Genomic DNA, 19,249 nt, shown 5'->3' on the forward strand with positions numbered 1-19,249 from the left:
CAGGGCGCTGGCCAGGAGGAGCCAAGCTCTGCATGTGCCAAAGCCCTGGCATGGGGAAACCTCTCTGCCCCTCAGCTAAACTCCGGAGTGTTGGGGTGAGGGAGGGAAAGCAATTTCCAGCCTGTTCACACCCCAAACCTGCAGGCTCCACAGCAGCCCCAAGGGCAGGGGCTTAGCACCCTCTTCACCTGCCCCCCCGCCCCTGTGTCCTGACCCCAGGGGGCGCAGGGCTGCTTTGTCCCCTAGGAACCCTCCCCTGCTGAGTCATCTCTCTGGCCAGGTTTGCTGAAGTTCCTGCAGTCAGGTTCCCTGGGCCCTGATGCATAATTATTCTTAGGGCTTAACCCCTTCCTGCCCGTTCTGTAGCCATGGCACAGGGGGCAGCTGGGTTATGTCAGTGGCCAGCAGCAGCCTGGGGGTATTTGCTGCCTTTCGACAGTGTGCGGGCAGGAAGGGACAAGCTGCTTCCAGCCGGGATGGGGTGGGGAAGATGAAGCAAAGACATGGGCTAGGTCATCCTATAGCTCCCCCTCCCCCCAGCATCTGGAAGCAGCTCCCATCCCTTCCCTCCCGCACAGCACCAAAAGGCTGCTGCTTGCCACATTCTGGTGTGAACCCTGGCAGAAATCTGGGGAGGGGGTGCGTGCCCCCTCCCCTCCCACATATTGCCATGGGAAGTTGTGGCACCAGGTATCAGAAGAGGCGGGTCCGTCCCAGGGGCCCAGCCAGGCATGGATGGCAGAGAGCACTGGACAGGGAGGGTCGGGTCAGTTGATCCACCCCCCTGTGTGAGAGGGGTAGGGGTGTGTGTGTGTGTATGGGGGGGGGGAGGTGTGTCACCTCTCCCCCCCCCACACACACACAGCCAGAAGTGACACACACACTTCTCCCTGTGTGAACCCTAAAGCCTTAAAGATAAGAAGGTAAATAAAAATAATCCAGCTACAGTGTTTCTTCTTAACAGGGGCTCAGTCAACTTGATGTTAATTTGAATGTTTGTACTACATAGTTCTGATTGATTGCTGTAGAACTCACTTGAATAAGAGTAATTTTACCAGGTGTCCCATATTCAGCATAGGAAAATATGGTCACCCAACGTAAGGTACAATGCATGTTCCAGAGCTAATAGGGATTTCCTTATGTTAAGTACCAGTATGATCTGAAGAAAGATCAATGACAGAGGAATAATACCTTCTGTCTTCCAGAAAGAAGGGGGAGTATATGTGCATATGCAATTTTGTATGTAAGACAGCTTTGCTAAGATTCTAATGTGTTCTTTCATTAACTGTGTTTTTTTTTATTAAATAATCTAAGGAAACCGGTATAAGTGTAATGAAAAGAATGCCAGCTGACATAGTTTTTTTGCCATCCTTCTGAAAGCTGTCATAAAGGACTAGCAAGGGATACAAATGTCAAATACTAATACTGTTAGCAAATGTCCACCCAATTATGAAACTTAAGCTTTTTGCAGCTATTCTGTAGCTAGCTGTCTTGACGGTACAACAAACATAATTTGTTTGCTTTTCTGTACTGTAGCCTGAGTGAGATATCAGCTAAAGACAGATTTGAGTACTGAAATTACAATGACCTTTTCACAGATACTGTTTTCATATCAATTGACACTTTTAGGGACTCGGACAGAATTTGGATTTCAAAATTCCCAAATATAGCTTTAAAATTTTAGTACAAAGTACTACATAATTTAGGAAAATGTCATACCATATTTGTAAAGCTTATCAATATCTGTCACTTTAATTTGAACCAAGGTACAAACTTGTTTGCAGTGTGCTTCAGTTAATTTGTCAGTGTGGAAACTCTCTCTTAGTTGCTATTTCAGGCAATCTTGGTGTTTTGTTTGTTTTCATTCAGGGTTGTCTACAAACTTCTAGCATCAAAAAGTGAAGGGATCAGGGTACAAGCTCTAAAAGTGATGGGCTACTTCTTAAAACATCTAGCACCTAAGTAAGTACTGGTTTAAATCTGAAGAAAAGGTACTGTTTCTGTATATGTTATACATATTTAAAGTGTTCTGTTGGCATGCATCCAGAATACACACTTCAGCCCATAGTAGGTACTGTTTTCTTCAGTGTCATTCAATTTGTTTTTTATAATCCGTTCCCTATCTAGTGGAATTACTCACAATTGTGTCATAGCATCATAAAAGGCTCTCCCATCAAGCTTGCCTAGTGATTTGTGCCATGTCCGTTTATAGTAGGATGACTAGACAGCAAGTGTGAAAAATCGGGACAGGGAGTGGGGGGGTAATAGGAGCCTATATAAGAAAAAGACCTAAAAATCGGGGCTGTCCCTATAAAATCAGGACATCTGGTCACCCTAGTTTATAGGTTTATATTTTTAACACAACCTGCTTGCATAGTTCCAACTAAATATATAGTAACAATTAGAATAGCGAGATTAGCAACAAATATTACCAACTCTGGACTCAATTTAAGGTATCTTAAGTGTCTTATTTTATCTTTATTTTAAAATTGGCAAAAACATTAATGTGAGTATTTGCAACCCAGCACTTTTGCTATATGCATAACAAAGTACCTCTGACCGGTTATGTGATTTAAAACTTTAAGTTAATGAGTTGATGTTGCCAGAGCTCAGATCCAAAACACATCGGTATTTAGGATTTTTTGTTGGGCATACAGCAGAAACATTTCTGTAAATATTCACTTTGATGTTCTTGCCAACTTTATAGTGAAGATGAATAAAGTAAGAGATTCTTAAGCCACCTAAACTGGGTTGGTAACTCTAGTTTTATCTTTAAAATTAATCCATCCTAATTTATTTTTGCTGCTCCCCTTTTCTTATGCCTCAGCCACCCAGAACACAGATATGTAGCCACCTGGTCTCTGTTAACCTACAGACATCTGTCTGTAATTAGGACATCCACCTTGAGAAGTGGCAAGGAGAATGAACTTTACATAGGTCTTTCAATTTTTGTCTTGAAACACTGGCCCTCAGCATTTAGTGTTGATCTTGGAAGTTCTATAGTTGTCTAATTGCAGCAGAAAGTGCAACACTAGTTTCCACCAATTTATTTAAAGAGTGGACTTTGCTGCAACTGTAGTTAACATAATTACCAGCTAATGCTCATGGTCAAATAATCTTTGTGAGCTGAATCGAGAGGGTTATGCTCTTCCCTATATCATTTTCAAGGGTCCCGCAAGGTCTGGGTCCAGCTTTTTGGGCTGGCGGTAGGATGTTGGCACACAATGTGTAAGTGGCCCCTGTCACAGGCTGTGTCAACATTGCAGTCAGAGGTGTGACTGCAGCATGTGTAGACATACCTGCCCTAGCTTTGGTCTTGCTAGTTTAAATGTCAGTAATAGTGAGAGCACAGCAGCACAGGCTGGATACCCAGGACTCTGGGCATGTATTTGAGTGGCTGACGTGTGCTGCTGTGGCTTCAGTGCGATTGTTTGCGCTAGCTAGCTTGGATAGGTCTGCATGTGCTGCAGCCACAGTTCTGATTGCAGTGTAGAAATACCCAGAGGCTCAGAGACTGAACCATCCAGTAGTCATGCTTTCAGCAGGCCCCAATGGGCGGCTTGATTGTTACCTTTGGCAGATGAGGGTTCCTGTGTCCCAACTTCCCCAGAACCGAGAGGCTACAAAATAAAATGCTGAAACACTTTCACCAATTTAGCACTGCTCTGGTGTACACATACCTAACAAGTTAGAGTAGATAATTTACTTTATCTGCCTTTCTGTGTTATTTTAGGAGAAAAGCTGAAGTCATGCTTGGACATGGATTATTCTCTTTGCTGGCTGAAAGGCTGATGCTTCATACAGGCTTAATCACCATGACCACGTACAATGTCCTGTTTGAGGTAGTAATAGACTGTAGTTAGAATCCAATCTTCCTAATTACTTAGAAGATATTATAAAATTGCTTGCATATTTGTGCTGATATTTTCCAGATGACGCTAGAAACTTAGCTATGGATGCAGTAAAGTTTTCTGAAGCTTACTACTTTGGAAGTTCTGCTTAATTTACTTATAGAAGTAGCTTATTGTGAATCATTTTAAAATAACTGTTAAATTAAATAATTGAAGTACATACTTTTAATCTGAGAGCTTCATTCCACTTGATATCATGGCTTAAGGTTGTTGTAACTTTGATTAAATTTAGGGGAACTCTTCCACTATAATTAAAATACCAATTATGTGTCTCAGAAAATGCGAAAATTGGTGTTAAAAATAAGATTGATTCAATTACTAAAACCTATGACAAGGAAACTTCAGTACAATTTTAGCACTAAGATGATATGATGGGTACTGTAGAAAACCTTATGATAAGCAAGGGGATCAACCATACTCCAGCAAGCTTTTTAGTGAAGATTAAATAGCTGTTCTTACACTGTTTCTTCCTCCTTCCCCCAGATTCTTATTGAACAAATTTGCACTCAAGTAATACATAAACAGCATCCTGACCCAGATTCAACAGTGAAGATACAAAATCCTCGTAAGCATTATATATCTTTTAAATTACATCACTGTTAAGCTAAAAATGTTTGTAATTAAAAAAAAAAACAAAAAAACAGCTTATTAATTATGTTCAGCAGTCTGAATTGTGGTCTGTTAGTTTTACAGAATCATTCATGCAAGAGGGGAGATAATGCATGTTTAGTTGGAGTTAATTGGGAAACATGCCTGTCCCCTGCTTTTTGAAAGATGTTTTGTGTCTAAATGTATACGTAATTTAGTACTGACCCTTTTTTTTATGTGGTGGTGATGGTATGAGATGTTTTTTCAAGATTTTTATGCCCAGAGTATTTTAATTTAATACATTTTCAGGTTTCAGTGCAATTCTGATTGTGTGTTATTTAGTGATGTCAGACTAAATTACATGACGTATGGAAATAACATTCATCTTAAATTACGTTCAGTGCAGAAACTCCAGATTTGGAGTGCAAGAAATGTATCTGCTTACTATATTGTTTAGGGTAACTTTCTGTGTAGGAAGAAAATCCTGATTTGAGACTTTAGATTTCTTAAGAACTTTCATGAAGGACAAATTTCTGTTCTTGAGATATGTGTTTGTGATATATAATGAAGTTATGGTATTCCATTATTCATGGATAAGTTTAAATTTTCACTTTTAAAGTTGCATTGTGATTTAATATATAGTATAAAGATGGTGATATCTTTATCTTCAGAGTCTGGGGAAGGAAAATAAAGTTGGAGGAAAATGACCTGTGTTTAGGGGACATTGACTACATCTTCCAGGAAGCTTACAATGTAGGGAGTGAGAATTAATGGTGTCATCTTGGTGGGATAGAGATGGGTTGAGTTGTCTGTTTCTAAATCCCATATACTCAGTTCATTCAAGTTGACAGAGTCCCTGTTAGATTAACACAGACTTCCTAGAACTGTTACCTAGGAGTCTCAGGCATGTAAGGAATGGTAACTTTTTCCTGAACGCACTCATGAGGTCAGTGCTTATATTTTATTAAATAGGGAAAATGTTTTTGAAACTTTAATTTAGAAGCTGAATTGAAACTGTGAAAGTGACTAGAAATAAATTCTGACCTATTTTGTCTGTTTTCAAAGTTCATTCAGTTTTTTCTTAAAGTAATAAAAACAGTGGTTTTCTTACCAACCCCACTTCCCAAAAATCAGAATGTGTGTCTGTGTTCTGCCCTCCCCCAAAAAGTACTGTACAAACCAATGTGTGTATATAGGGGGTGAAAAATTCACCAGAGACCGTTTTTTTTCAAACTTTCATTGTTTTTACAACTGAAACTATTTTTAAGATTGAAAATAAACCCTTAACATTCTATTGATTCAGTATAATTGATATTCAAAGAGAGAAACTTAGAGTACACCTGGCTTTCATGTTTATTTTATAACATGATTCATCAGCTGGTATTTTCCTAGTCTTCCAGAGAACATATTTCTTAAAGATCGTCAGTAAATACCAATATTTCCTTTTAAACCAGTCATTAGTAGGCATTAGATTATTAAACCCTAATCATCATTAATTCCAACATTTTAGATAATGGCCTAACTCCACTCCCACTGTGAACTAGACCAACACTGAATGCATTTGTAAATAGTGGTGCCGGCAGCCGTGTGCACAGTGCATATCATTGGCAGGGGCAAAAGGGGCAGTTTGCTCCAGGGCCCCCAAACTGAGTGGCACACAACCCCACATGCCAGCTTGCAATGCTACTCTCTGAAATTTGGCCTGTGCACCCCTGCAATCATGATGGAGGGTAAGCTGGGCCAAATATGGGTGGCTAAATTAAATTTGTGTGTACCATGTGAAAAATTTCTGGGAGTGCCCCTGTCTGAAAATCCCACTGAAGAGGAATAGTCATGGAAGTCTTTGGAAGAAGGAAGCAATATATTTCTTCTTTACTTAGATGCATCTTTGACCCTGGCGGAGATGCTTTTCTTCCTTTGTATAAACAAATATATTTTTACAAGTTAGTTTTTCATAAAGTGACTGTTACCAAAATGTTTCCTGTTAGTGAATGTAGTTTAATAAGCTCCAATACTTGATGTGCTTTATTTCTAGTTTTTAAAATGTACTTGTGAACTGTTTTACAGAGGTATTGAAAGTAATTGCGACCCTACTACGTAACTCTCCCCAGTGCCCGGAAGCTCTGGAGGTTCGTCGAGCTTTTCTCTCAGACATGATTAAACTTTTTAATAACAGCAGAGAAAATAGGAGGTAAGAGGGCTCATCATGTGCATACAAAGACCGTATGTAACTAACAATGTCTTACAAATCTGTCCTCTGTTTGGACTAAGCTAAAATAGTTTCATTAGGCTACCATGTCTAGGCCACGTTATTTAACAAATGTTGTATTCTATTAAGCTTATACATGTAATGCTAGAGAAGCTTGCATGCAGTAGTGTTTTCACATATTCTAAATTCATCACCGGCTATATGTGGTCTCAAAGTTTAATGATCTTTGTATGTTTTAATATGCTTGTCCATTTTGAGATGTGATTTAGCAGAAGGGGTATGTGTTTTGCAGGAGCTTGTTGCAGTGCTCAGTGTGGCAGGAGTGGATGCTTTCTCTTTGCTATTTCAACCCCAAGAACTCTGAAGAGCAGAAGATAACTGAAATGGTGTATGCCATTTTTAGAATCTTGCTTTATCATGCAGTCAAATATGAGTGGGGTGGCTGGCGAGTTTGGGTGGATACACTGTCAATCACACATTCAAAGGTGAGTGTTTCTTGGAAAAATATTCTGGAAATTGCAATAATTTTTTTTTGTACTCTCTAATGAAATTTGGAGCCTTTAAGTACTGGGTCAAATAAAAAAGTCTTCTAGTAGAAATAAGCTATTTTAATAAGTAGAAATTTGGTGGCTTGAATAGTCTATAATAGCATATACTTCAAGTTCAGTATATGGCTTGTCACATTTGAAAATTGAATGATTTTTATTGTCAGAATACTTTAATCACAAAATTCTTTCTGTTGCTTATGGCATGATGGTGTTCACTTGTAGTGAAAATGGCATTTAAACATTTCCTAGGGCCAGTTAATCAGCGTTTCAGTGGTGTTTTAGTGCTGGATTTCTGTGCATTAATAACAGAATGAAGTTTTTTAACACAAGGTGGCGCACCTTATCTATTCATAGACAAAAAATACCTTTTAGTAACATCAAAAGGCAGTGAAACAAATCCATGAAATTAAGGAAATCCGAGTAGAGGCTAACATTCCATCTGTAAAGCCATGAAGGGAGACAGGAAGGTAAGGAGGCTGAAGGAGAATCCCAATTTTCCGAATACAGATGCCAGCCTTCCTTCTTTCATGGCTTTTGTTGGCTTGTTACAACCTGAGCAACACTGCAAAACGCATTTTATTAGTAACTCTTCTTTTCAAATTGAGCTATAGAACTAGAAAAAGCCACCACTTCATTTCTCTTTCCCTGCACCAAGAAAAGAAAAAAGTCTAACATAAAAAGCTGTGGAACTTGTGTTCTGGATTTTCAGACAGGTAAATTATAAATTACATACTTTTAAAAGTGTGTGTCTTACCCACGTATAGAGGGCATACAAAACTGCACATCTTAATCCCACGTTACTGTCCTTACATGGATTAACTTCCTCTCAGAAAGTGTCAATCTATTTAGACCACAACAGCACTATTGGTTTATCTTGTAGATCACTGATTATTGATCCAATAAACAGCTCAATCTATTATGTGTGGTTATGTGCGAGAGAGAAGAATAAAAGTCCATATACTAAAAATGCTTACCAATGTTTAGTCAATGAACATTTCATGACATTATAGGTGCAAAGGATCTGGGGCCAGATATTAATCCATGCCAAAATGTGGCTCCAGTGACATAGTGATGCATTAATCCTTTGCTATGCCAGCTCAATATCAAACCTGAAACATTCCCATCAGCATAGCGGTGTGTAGGTGGAGTGGGCTGCAATCTGTGACCAGGGTAAAGGCCACTGAAGTTTTGTTACAAGTTACCATAATTTTAAGCAGCTCTGAGGCTGCTCTAAATTTCTGGGAATTGAACCAGCCATTGGCTGCCCCCAGGATCGGGGTAAGCAGAAATGTGGCATAAAGCCACCCCTTTGCCTGAAGTTTGCCCATGCAGCTTTGGCATACCTGAGGAGTATGCCCCTAGTTTCTAAACAATACCTGTAAAAATTAACTCATGGTTGTTTTGAAGTTTTTGTTTGTGAGATGTGTGTGGAGAAAGAAGCAGTATGCAATGAGAACTAATGGTTGGTAAAGTTAAACATAAAATACAGTGTTAAAATCCAAACACTGAAATGGATTTGTGGTCACTAATATATATTATTTCATACCTATAACTCAAAATGACTAACCCAGCTGTTCCAGAATATGTAGAGAAAACTCAAATGTTTGTAGGAGACCTTATAGGGGCTAAATATTCAAAAAGAAATTCTGGATGAGTTATAAAATTTCTGAAAACAAGAACTTGATGATGCAAATACTGTTACATTCTTAAAATGGATTTGGTTCTAGTTATCTGAAAGGGCCTTAGTTAAGAACATAAGAATGGCCTACTGGGTCAGACCAAAGGTTCATCTAGTCCAGTATCCTGTCTTCTGACAGTGGCCAATGCCAAGTGCCCCTGAGAGAATGAATAGAAAAGGTAATCATCAAGTGATCCATCCCGTCACACATTCAGTTTCTGGCAAACAGAGGTTAGGGACACCATTCCTGCCCAGCCTGTCTAATACCATTGATGGACCCATCCTCCATGAACTTATCTAGTTCTTTTTTGAACCCTATTATAATCTTGGCCTTCACAACATCCTCTGGCAAGGAGTTCCATAGGTTGACTGTGCGTTGTGTGAAAAAATACTTCCTTCTGTTTGTTTTTCAACCTGCTGCCTATTAATTTCATTTGGTGACCCTTAGTTCTTGTGTTGTGAGAAGGAATAAATAACATTTCCTTATTTACTTTCTCCACACCAGTCATGATTTTATAGACTTCTATCATATCCACCTTAGTAGTCTCTTTTCCAAGCTGAAAAGTCCCAGTCTTATTAATCTCTCCTCATTTGGTAGCCATTCCATACCCCTAATCATTTTTGTTGCCTTTTTCTGAACCTTTTCCAATTCTAATGTATCTTTTTTGAGATGGGGCAACCACATGTGCAGGCAGTATTAAAGATGTGAAAGTACCATGGATTTATATAGAGGCAATATGATATTTTCTATCTTACTATCTAACCCTATCTTAATGATGCCAACATTCTGTTTGCTTTTTTGACTGCTGCTGCACATTGAGTGGATGTTTTCAGAGAACTATCCACAATGACTCCAAGATCTCTTTCTTGAGTGGTAACAGCTAATTCAGACCCCATCATTTTATATGTATAGTTGGGATAATGTTTTCCAATGTACATTACTTCGCATTTATTAATGTTGAATTTCGTCTGCCATTTTGTTGCCCAGTCACCCAGTTTTGTGAGATCCTTTTGTAGTCTTCTCAGTCTGCTTGGGACTTAACTATCTTGAGTAGTTTTGTATCAACTACAAATTTTGCCACCTCCCTATTTACCTCTTTTTCCAGATGATTTGTGAATATGTTGAATAGGACCATGCGATACCATACCAAATGGGATCTGAGGTGCTTGAGCCTCCACCCCACCCTCCTGTTGCCCAGTTCCAACATGAAGCAGGCTAGCAGCCAGGAAATTCCTATTGAGGGGTCCTCAGCTGTGGAATAGACTTCTAGCTTCACTTTTCCAAAGCCCAAATCTGTTGTGTTAAGTGTCCAACGTTTGTTCCCCTGGGTTTTTTTGCATTGCAGGGGAGGTCAGTGGTGGGGGTGAAGAGAGATGAGCGGGTGAATGAGTGGGGTGGGTTGCAGAATGTGTTCTGGGTTTGAAACAGTTAAACCAGATCTGGAATAGTTCAGTCTGTTGAATACTGGTCCTAAAAAGTTGTCTTCATAGTCTCCTGCTGCAAGAATTAAGATTTTTTTTTAAATAAGTAGGACTGTTAAAACCTTATTCTGATTAATCATTTATTAATTATTTCAGATTAAATTACCTTTTGGTAAAGGTAATGGTTACATTTTACACTGCAACTAGTGATATAAGGATAGAGATGATGACATGTGTGGGGTGTGTGTGCCTTAAACATTGATATTAATATTCAATTGGTTATGAATTCTTAAAATTGTTTTTCCTAATTAACTTACATTTTGGATACTCTAGTATACACTTATTTTAAAAAAGTTGTAAATTACCTAGACTCTTTATTTTGTATGACTTTATAATACTGTGTAGAAATAATTCAGTTGGTATATTGCTAGATGCTAAGTGCGTCAATGATTTGTTTGATTTCTAGCATGCTTTCAAAGTACTATGGAACCAGCAATCATAGAGACCCAAATATTTTTTTTCTTAATATTGTTGAGGAAATAACCATTTTTTTCTTCATTTAATCTTTAATTGTAGGGAATTAATGCTTATTTTTCCTTTTTACAGCCCTTTAACCCCCAATTTATAATACCATTCTTTGATAAAGAACTAGTGTATAACGGACTAGTGTTGCAGAATTGGATAGATTTTGCAGAGCTACACATCAAGATACATGCAGCTGCTATAAAAAGCCAAAGAAACTCAATTGCAATTTTATTGTCCAGTTTGATAGATTTCCTGCCACCTTTGTAGCAGGGAAGCTGTTTGTCACTGTAACCCTCTCTTCCAACAGCTGCACTATGCCTTATAAGCAGCAATGGTTTTTCTAGCATAATTGCACTACATTGGTTTCTTTGCTTCCAGAATTTAAAAGGTGTGGGTAACCTTTTTAAGGCTAAATTTTTGTGTCTTGCTCATGCACTGCCTTGATTTTCATATTATATCTTTGTGCTATTTCTTCAAAGCTGAACATGATTTACCAAAAATTATGGTTTAAACTGAGTCTTACAGTTTGATGAAAATATTCAGGAAAAATTTAGATCAAAACCCAATTTTGTTTCTTCTCAAAGTACATTGAATGTATGAAACCACCCACCTTCTTTATTTTTTCTAGCATAATAGATATGTTAACTATATCCTAAACTTAAATCTGTCTAGATCTGTTACTTTGCAAAAAGGACCAATGGCTTCATGGTTAATAATAGGAAACAAGTAAATAATAGTGGACAAGTTGCCTTCTTGACCTTTCAATTTCCCCAAGATTTAAAGAAAATAATGATTTATACAATATAATACACCATGTACTTGAATGTTTTAAAACATTGAAAAGTGTGAACATTTAAGTATTTCAGGTCCTTTGAAATATCTTTTAATTAAAAAAAGTTGTCATGTTACCAAGTAACTAAATTAAAGGTAAATCATTTGGATAAGGAAACATCTTGGAATGTTTAATAAAATTAATGAAGTTTGTATTAATGTTATGAATCAATAAGTGTTCAAAAATACTTCCATTTGCAGACTGAAGTTGTATCAGTTTTAATCTGTATGTGGAAATGTTTCAGAATACTGTTTACTAATCTGAATAAAAGGGGATTTGATAATCCTAAACAAAATAAACATGTTTTAAAATACTGTTGTTTTTTTAATATCTAAGTGATTATTCTCCACCCAAATAATTTTAATTGGTATAGATAAGAAGCTGAATAAATAATTTGGATATTTCCTCTTTTTGTGCCCTAAAAAAGGGATAATCCCCTTCAAGAAGAGAAAAAACTGATTGTACCACATAGTGAATTTGATGTACATAGAATTAAGCTGAATTATGTAGCTGGCATGGCAGTGGCAGGTACAGAAAAACTGGAGACACAGATCAGCAGAAATGATTAGGTATTGGAGTAATAGATTTATGTAGGAAGATTAAAAAAGCTCAATATGTAGGGGAGGAAGCATCATCTAGTGGAATGAGCAGGGGGTTGGATGCCAGGACCTCCTAAATTTCAATTCCAGTACTGCCCCTGAGTTACTATGAGGTCTTCGGCTAGTTGCTTAAAATACGAGTTGCTTAATGTTTTCCCATCTCTAAAATGAGAATAATATTTAGCTACCTGACAGAGATGTGCTGAGGAATAGTTAGCTTGTACAATAACTTGATCTAAAATGCCTCTTAACGCCTCAGCAAGGACTCAGTGATTCATAACTGTTTACAAACAATGTAATTGTGTAAAATGGAGGATGAGGATTTTTTTAGGGTAATGCTAAGGGTATATGGGAGGCCAAGTAGGAACAATGGTATGCAGTTAAAAAAAACAGACTGTTTAGGCTGAATATTGGAGTAGGGGAATGAGTGTATAAAGACTCCATAAACATAAGATACTTCAACTTTCCTTAGAAAGGTGTATAAGGATTATCTGATATTTTAATACTATTAATATCTGTTAGATAAATGGTTCTTCAGCTCTTCTATTCATGAGGGAGAACCGCTGCTACCTACCTAGCACCACTGGCATACCTCTCAATCTGCCAGGGCCCACAAATGGGCCACAATGTGTGACAAAGGCCAAACATGAGGGGGGAAGACTAATTCATGCAGCAAATTTAAAATGTGGGATTAATTAATTGAGTGTATCACTTTTTAAAACTTCAGTTTCATGATTCTTCTGATGTAAATAATTTTCAACAACAAAAATTAAGGGGTTGCCAGATTTGTGTGGAATGCAAGTTACTTTTGGGATTAAAATATGGGGCCTCCCTGAAAGTAATGTATGTTCAAAAAGTATGGCTTCTGGCACCTTCCTCCCCCTCTTTCTCAGGTGAGTCCCCTGCTATTCCTGGGTGTGGATGGAGGGGCCCACTTACTATTGACTTCTAAGTGTGATGGGACCTCCAGCCTCAGCAGAAGGGAATGGGAAGCAGGAGTACAAACCACTCAGGAGAGCCCTTTGACAAGCAGCATCCATGGTGGGTGGGGAACGCTGTGCCTCATTGCATATATTCTAATCACTGCATTTGGGGAAAAGGGATGTCATGGTCAAAGTTGCAGGAAAAGATTTTTGGATGTAGAAAGTTAGACTGAAAAGGGCAGGGAGGAGGGCCCCTCTGCTGGGCTGTATTTCTCCAGCTTAGGGCTTTTTCTCCTGTCAACACTGGTTCTCCACTTGTAAGGTAACTCCCTTCTCTTCATGTGTCAGTATATTTATGCTGTATTTTTCACTCCATACATCTGAAGAAATGGATTTTTTACCCATGGAAGCTTATGCCCAAATAAATCTGCTAGTCTTTAAGGTGCCACTGAACTCCTCCTTGTTTTTGTGGATACAGACTAACACAGCTACCCCTCTGATACTCCAGAATCGTAGCATCTCTCTCTCTCTCTCTCTCTCTGATGGGGCAGTCAGTGCCTTTCTGCTCTGGCTGGTCCAGCAGTCAGAAAGGTTTCCACTCACTCTAGAAAACTGACCCTTTTAAGGTCCTCTATATCCCTTCAGCTTCTCAGGGTATGTCTACGCTATGGACACTATACTGATATAGCTATTTTGGTAAAGCCCAATACTGTAGATGCACTATAACTGAGAGCAGTTTTTCCACCACTTCCCCAAATGACATTAGCTACATTGACATAGCTGTGTCTTCAGCTGAAGTTTTGTCAGCCTTGTCTATATGTTGGAAGTGAGGTTTTTTGTACCCCTGACCAACATCATAATGCCAATATAATTTCTGAGTGTAGACGAAGCCTCTTCCTCTTTGTTTGTAAAACCCTGCTTTGTCACTTCTCTCTCTGTTTCCTCCTTTTCACGCATTTAAAACTTATCTGTGTGGAGAAAAGCTGGAGGAGAAACTGGTTTCACCTAGGATGTAGACGTTTTGTTCTGTTCTGGTAAGATCTATTCTGGTGGTGATGATTTTTAATGACCATTCCTGTTCAGAGACAGACTCTCAAGCACCACTCCATCTGCGTAGCACAAGCAGAATGAGACAAAAGAACAGTGAAGATCATCATAAGGATTTAAACATACAATTCCTAATCCAAAACAGAATTCATAAATTGTATGTAGATACATTTCCCAAATCACCAGAATAGCCAACATACAAATTTAACTTCTATTTAAATGAAGACTTTTATTAGTCAATAGTGACTGATATTTGCCATTCAGAATAACTCTGTCTTATAAGTCATTTGCATTTTGATAGTAAACATAAGAGAAAATTAGTTTAGAATATAGTTTTTCCCTTTGTAAGAAGCTTGGTGGGGATATGGCAAAATGTGTTCTTTGGAGGAAGGTTGTGTGGATGTATTAATGTATATACAAAAAAAAGAACAGGAGTACTTGTGGCACTTTAGAGACTAACACATTTATTAGAGCATAAGCTTTCGTGGACTACTGCCCACTTCTTCGGAAAGCTTATGCTCTAATAAATTTTAGTCTCTAAAGTGCCACAAGTACTCCTGTTCTTCTTTTTGCGGATACAGACTAACACGGCTGCTACTCTGAAACCTGTCATTAATGTATATAGTACCTCTGTCCATTTTCTCTGACTGATTCATGAAGTGGGATTGGTATTGGCAGGTATTGGTGCCGCCAGTCAAAGTTGATTTGTTTCTTGCTTGGAGTGGAGAGTTTCCAGGCCTCAGCTGTTAGGAGGGAGAAAAAACAGGTCAATAAAGCTCTGAGTAAAAATGGTAACATATACTGGAATTATGAACAGTTTATTGATGAGGTTAGCAGCATAGGAACTAGTTTACAATTAACCTTGCTATGGACAACAGTACTGTTGCTGGCTGGCTGGCCGGCCAACCAGTTACCCATGCCATCTCCCTCCACTCCACAAAAATGCACATATATATTGTGTGTGTGTGTGTGTGTGGGGGGGGGGGGGCTAGGGGGTGTGGAACCTAGACTAAATCTTCTCACACAGCTAAAATGCCTCTTTTACATGTTAGTCATCTTAACCTTTTTGCATGCTGCATGCTAATCTTCTTGTCTGGCAATTAGTGAATGTTGAATGTCAAATTAAGTTAAAATTAATGGCAGAGGAGAATGTTGTAGTTATTAGCTTACAAGTGTCTTTAACTAGTAGTGCATAGTTGTGGTTTCCAAATGGCTATGGATTAACCATCAAATGATTGTGAAGATTAATGACTGGCCTTTTAGCTCGCTAATTTAGAACAATTTCTGGTAATTAATTGTGAATTATCAGCTTTACAGTTGCAGATGCTTTAAGAAAAATAAAAAAAATGACTGAAGACAGGTGAATTTAAGTTTTTCAGCTGGCATTTAGCTTTCATATTGTTCCAAGTTTACATGAGCTAGTATTTATATCTTAAAGTTAAGTTAGCTCTGTGCTAGTCACATTTGAAAAAGAATCTGGTGGCTTCTATTCGAGTGTACATTTTGTTAATTGTTGCTTTCATTAATCCTAACCCTGGCTTTTTAATGTTATCTTTTACAACACTCACAGTCTGCTTTGTGAAAAGCGTTTAATAAATTCAGTGTCAAGGAATATTTGTTTAGAAAAAAGTTGTTCTTGCCTTTCACATTTAACAGGATTGTGCCATATGTAGAGTCCATGTTAATTAAGCTAATTTGCAAATTAAAGTAGCAAAAACACATATTTAGGTAGGCTTGCTACAATGTTGGTCTTTGCAAAGCAGCATTTTATATTTTTTTAATATATAAAGAAAACCCTTAATTTGAAATGCTGCTTTGTAAAGTCCCACACTGTAGTGAGCTTGCTTAAATTTGTGTTTGTTATTTTAATTTGCAAATTTATTAAAAAAAATTTTTATCTTGATTTGAAATTTTTATGATAGAAAGAAGGCTGCTTAAATTGCATCCATTTATTTTTAAAAAGCCTTCTTTACCCTCCCTGTTACTGTATGTGTATGCTTTCTAGCTTACTTTAATAGTATGACTCGCCTTGCATTTTTCTGTGTCTTGGGTCTGTGTATGTCACCATATTATATCTGGATTTATTTTCCCATAGGATTACATGACCAGCATCTAAAAATGGCAATTGTCTGTATTGACCTTCCCTCCCCCACTTTTTGCAGCACACAATAGCAATCTGGAAAGCAATTTTATTAGTTTAATTTCCAAAATACTTTAGCAAATCACTTTATATTGGCTTCCAAAACCATCGTCTCTTTGCTGTTTTGGATAAGAAAACCACAACTGCTAAACTGTACTGCATTATTTTTACTATAGAGAATATTTTTAAAATATCACCCTTAATGAGGTAACGAATAACATGCAGCTACTGTGCAGTGCCTCTGTAAATCAAACAGCTCAGGAGTTGGTGTCCCTATTTCTCAACAATCTTAGATAAGTGAAGAAATGTACAGTACTTAAGCTTATTCTTACTGATTTTGTAACTGATGTGCGTCAAACACATACAAATTAACACTTGACTTCAGTACAGAACACGTGTATTAATAGGGTTGTTAACTGTCTAATCGCACAAACCCAAACACTTTTGCCCCGCCTCCTTCTGCAAGGCCCTGCCCCCTCTCAAGGCCCCGCCCCTCTGCTGACTCCAGGCCCCCTCCCTCCATCGCTTGCTATCCCCCACCCTCCCTCCCTTTCATCTAAAAAGTCTTTCTTTAAACTTAAGAAGCCGATTTTGTATTACAAATTATTTACGTAAACCACAACCTCCCACAATATCTGTGTACCATTTTGGAGTCAGAGGTATGAAAGAACATCTTAAATTACTGTCATGAATTTTTTTAGATGTTCTTTCATTTTAGGATTTTTTTTTAGCAGTTGTGGATTTTTCCTGGGGGGGCATTGGATCCAAGTTTTAACCTGAAATGAAGTTTTACAGCAGAATTAAACTCTTAAAATAGGAATTGGTAATGGAAATTAGATATTAATAAGTGTTGAAAAGTGATGGAGAGGCTAAAGACGTGAGGTAAAAAATCCATAAGAAAGAGAGACAATAAGAAAGAGTTGAAGTATATTAGGAACAAAAGAAATCCTAGCAATGGAATCGGCCCATTACTAGATGGAGATGGTAAAATTGTTAATGCTGGAGAAAAGAAAAATATTTCTGGTCTGTATTTGCAAAGAAATAAGATGATGTAATCGTATCATATAAGGATGGTGTAATCGTATCATATAGTCCATTAGTAACTAAGGAGGATGTTAAACAACAAGTACTAGGGATGAAATTTTTTAAATAAACATCCAAGAGTCCTTACAGAGCTGCTTTTTTAACTTGTACATTATGGTAGGGTAGTAGCGGCAGCACAGTTAAGGTTGAATTGCAACCTTGCAGTTTGGATACTACTGTTGTTCAGTTGCCTCTGAATCTACTTTGTAGAAGAATCAGTCTTCTAATTTTGAGTTCTAATATTCTTGATAATCCTTTGTTTTTAGGTAACGTTTGAAATGCATAAAGAGAGCCTTTCCCAAATGTACCGGGATTACCAAAGGAAAGGCGGTGAAGGAAGTGGAACAGTTCCTTTCACCCCTGTTAGAACTATCTCAGGAGTTAGCAGAGAAGCTGAATTCGCAAGGAGGCAACAGCAGGTGGAGGTGAAAGAAGCTGCTGCTTCTGCATCTGTTGGGGCTGATAGCATGGAGCACAGTGCTCAGAAAAATGAGATAAAAGCCTCATCTGAAAGTGAGTTACAAAGTCATTCACCATCTAATGAAGGGAAGAAATCTGAGGGAGAAAATGGTCAGAGATCACCTGACTTAAACAGAGCAGCTTGCTTAGAATTTCCTTCACTGACAGAAGCAGTAAAACCAGGGGATTCAGAAATCACTTCTGGAATTGCTGAAGCAATTGCAGATTCTCTGAGTAAAGAACTTGTGGAAGAAACAGCAGCTACTGATCTGGCTTCTCTAACTGCACAAACGGTTTTAGAAGGGGAGACACCTGAAAGCCCAGAAATGCTGGAAGAATTTTCACCAGAGGTGGAAGATGACTTTGTTGATTTAAAAGAGGAAAGCAATCTGCCTTTACCTTCAGAAGAGTTGGTACTAAAACCCAGTGAAGAGAATAGCTCACCTGAAAGTGAAAGCCAAATAACAATAGCAACGAAAGAGGAAACTGTTGTTGAGGAACCTGAGTCAGTACTTTTAGAATCCAAAAGTGCTGAAATCTTGAATGAGACAAGAGAAGAATTGGCTTCCTTATCAGAAACAGTGACTGCTGAAGTCCAAGAGGAGACAAGTCAACTCAATTCAGAAGTGAGTGAGAAGTTAGAGGAATTAAAAACTGATATCAGTGAAACCAAAGCAACTGGAGAAGATGCAAACGCACATACTTCAGAAGCTTCTGTGGCCTCAGAGAAAAGAATTGCCAAGCTTGATGTTTCCAGTGTTGCATCAGACACACAGAGACTGGAACTAAAACCCAGCACAAGCCTGGAAGCAACTCAGCCTCTTAGACCCCTACCTGAGGTAACTTTTATATACCTCCCTTATGCCAAATTAAAACTGTACCTAAAATAATAGGTCAGACTGATTAGTTTGATATTTATAAGAAAAACCAAAACTCTTTTCCAACAGTACAGTTTGAGAAATTAGTGAAATTCTGTAAAGTTCATAGGATTTTTGTAGGCTCCTGAAGAAGCACTTTGCTGACCTCAGGAGTCAAATAGCTAAAACGTTAATTGATTTGTGTCATCTGTAGTCTCTACATTGAAGAATCAAAAGTAGCATTGTAGAGTCTGAGGTTTCACCTTGAATTCCCTCTATTTTTCCACTGAACTTCCTTCTTATTTCCTCCATCCCCTTAAGCCTTTCTATCTCTCTCAATCCTCAGAGATCTCTTGTAGTTACAATCCATCAGTCAGAAAAGAGCTAGCCTGAATTCCCTTCAGAGTCTAATGAAAGTTGTAGAAGCC

The 19,249-nt window shown here is 38.1% G+C and overlaps 1 protein-coding gene across 4 annotated transcripts in view; it reads left to right on the plus strand.

The window, feature by feature from the left end:
* LRBA (LPS responsive beige-like anchor protein) overlaps positions 1-19,249 on the plus strand; it is a 571,438-nt gene that overhangs the window by 99,043 nt on the left and 453,146 nt on the right. For all 4 annotated transcript variants that reach the window (XM_054029329.1, XM_054029332.1, XM_054029331.1 and 1 more), the window contains exons 18-23: positions 1,870-1,962; positions 3,734-3,842; positions 4,395-4,476; positions 6,567-6,690; positions 7,001-7,193; positions 17,772-18,803. In XM_054029329.1, the coding sequence (XP_053885304.1) occupies positions 1,870-1,962; positions 3,734-3,842; positions 4,395-4,476; positions 6,567-6,690; positions 7,001-7,193; positions 17,772-18,803 (1,633 nt within the window). The remainder of the gene's footprint in view (positions 1-1,869; positions 1,963-3,733; positions 3,843-4,394; positions 4,477-6,566; positions 6,691-7,000; positions 7,194-17,771; positions 18,804-19,249) is intronic.

This window comes from Malaclemys terrapin, chromosome 5 (genome assembly GCF_027887155.1).
Source record: "Malaclemys terrapin pileata isolate rMalTer1 chromosome 5, rMalTer1.hap1, whole genome shotgun sequence".
Lineage (NCBI taxonomy): Eukaryota > Metazoa > Chordata > Testudines > Emydidae > Malaclemys > Malaclemys terrapin.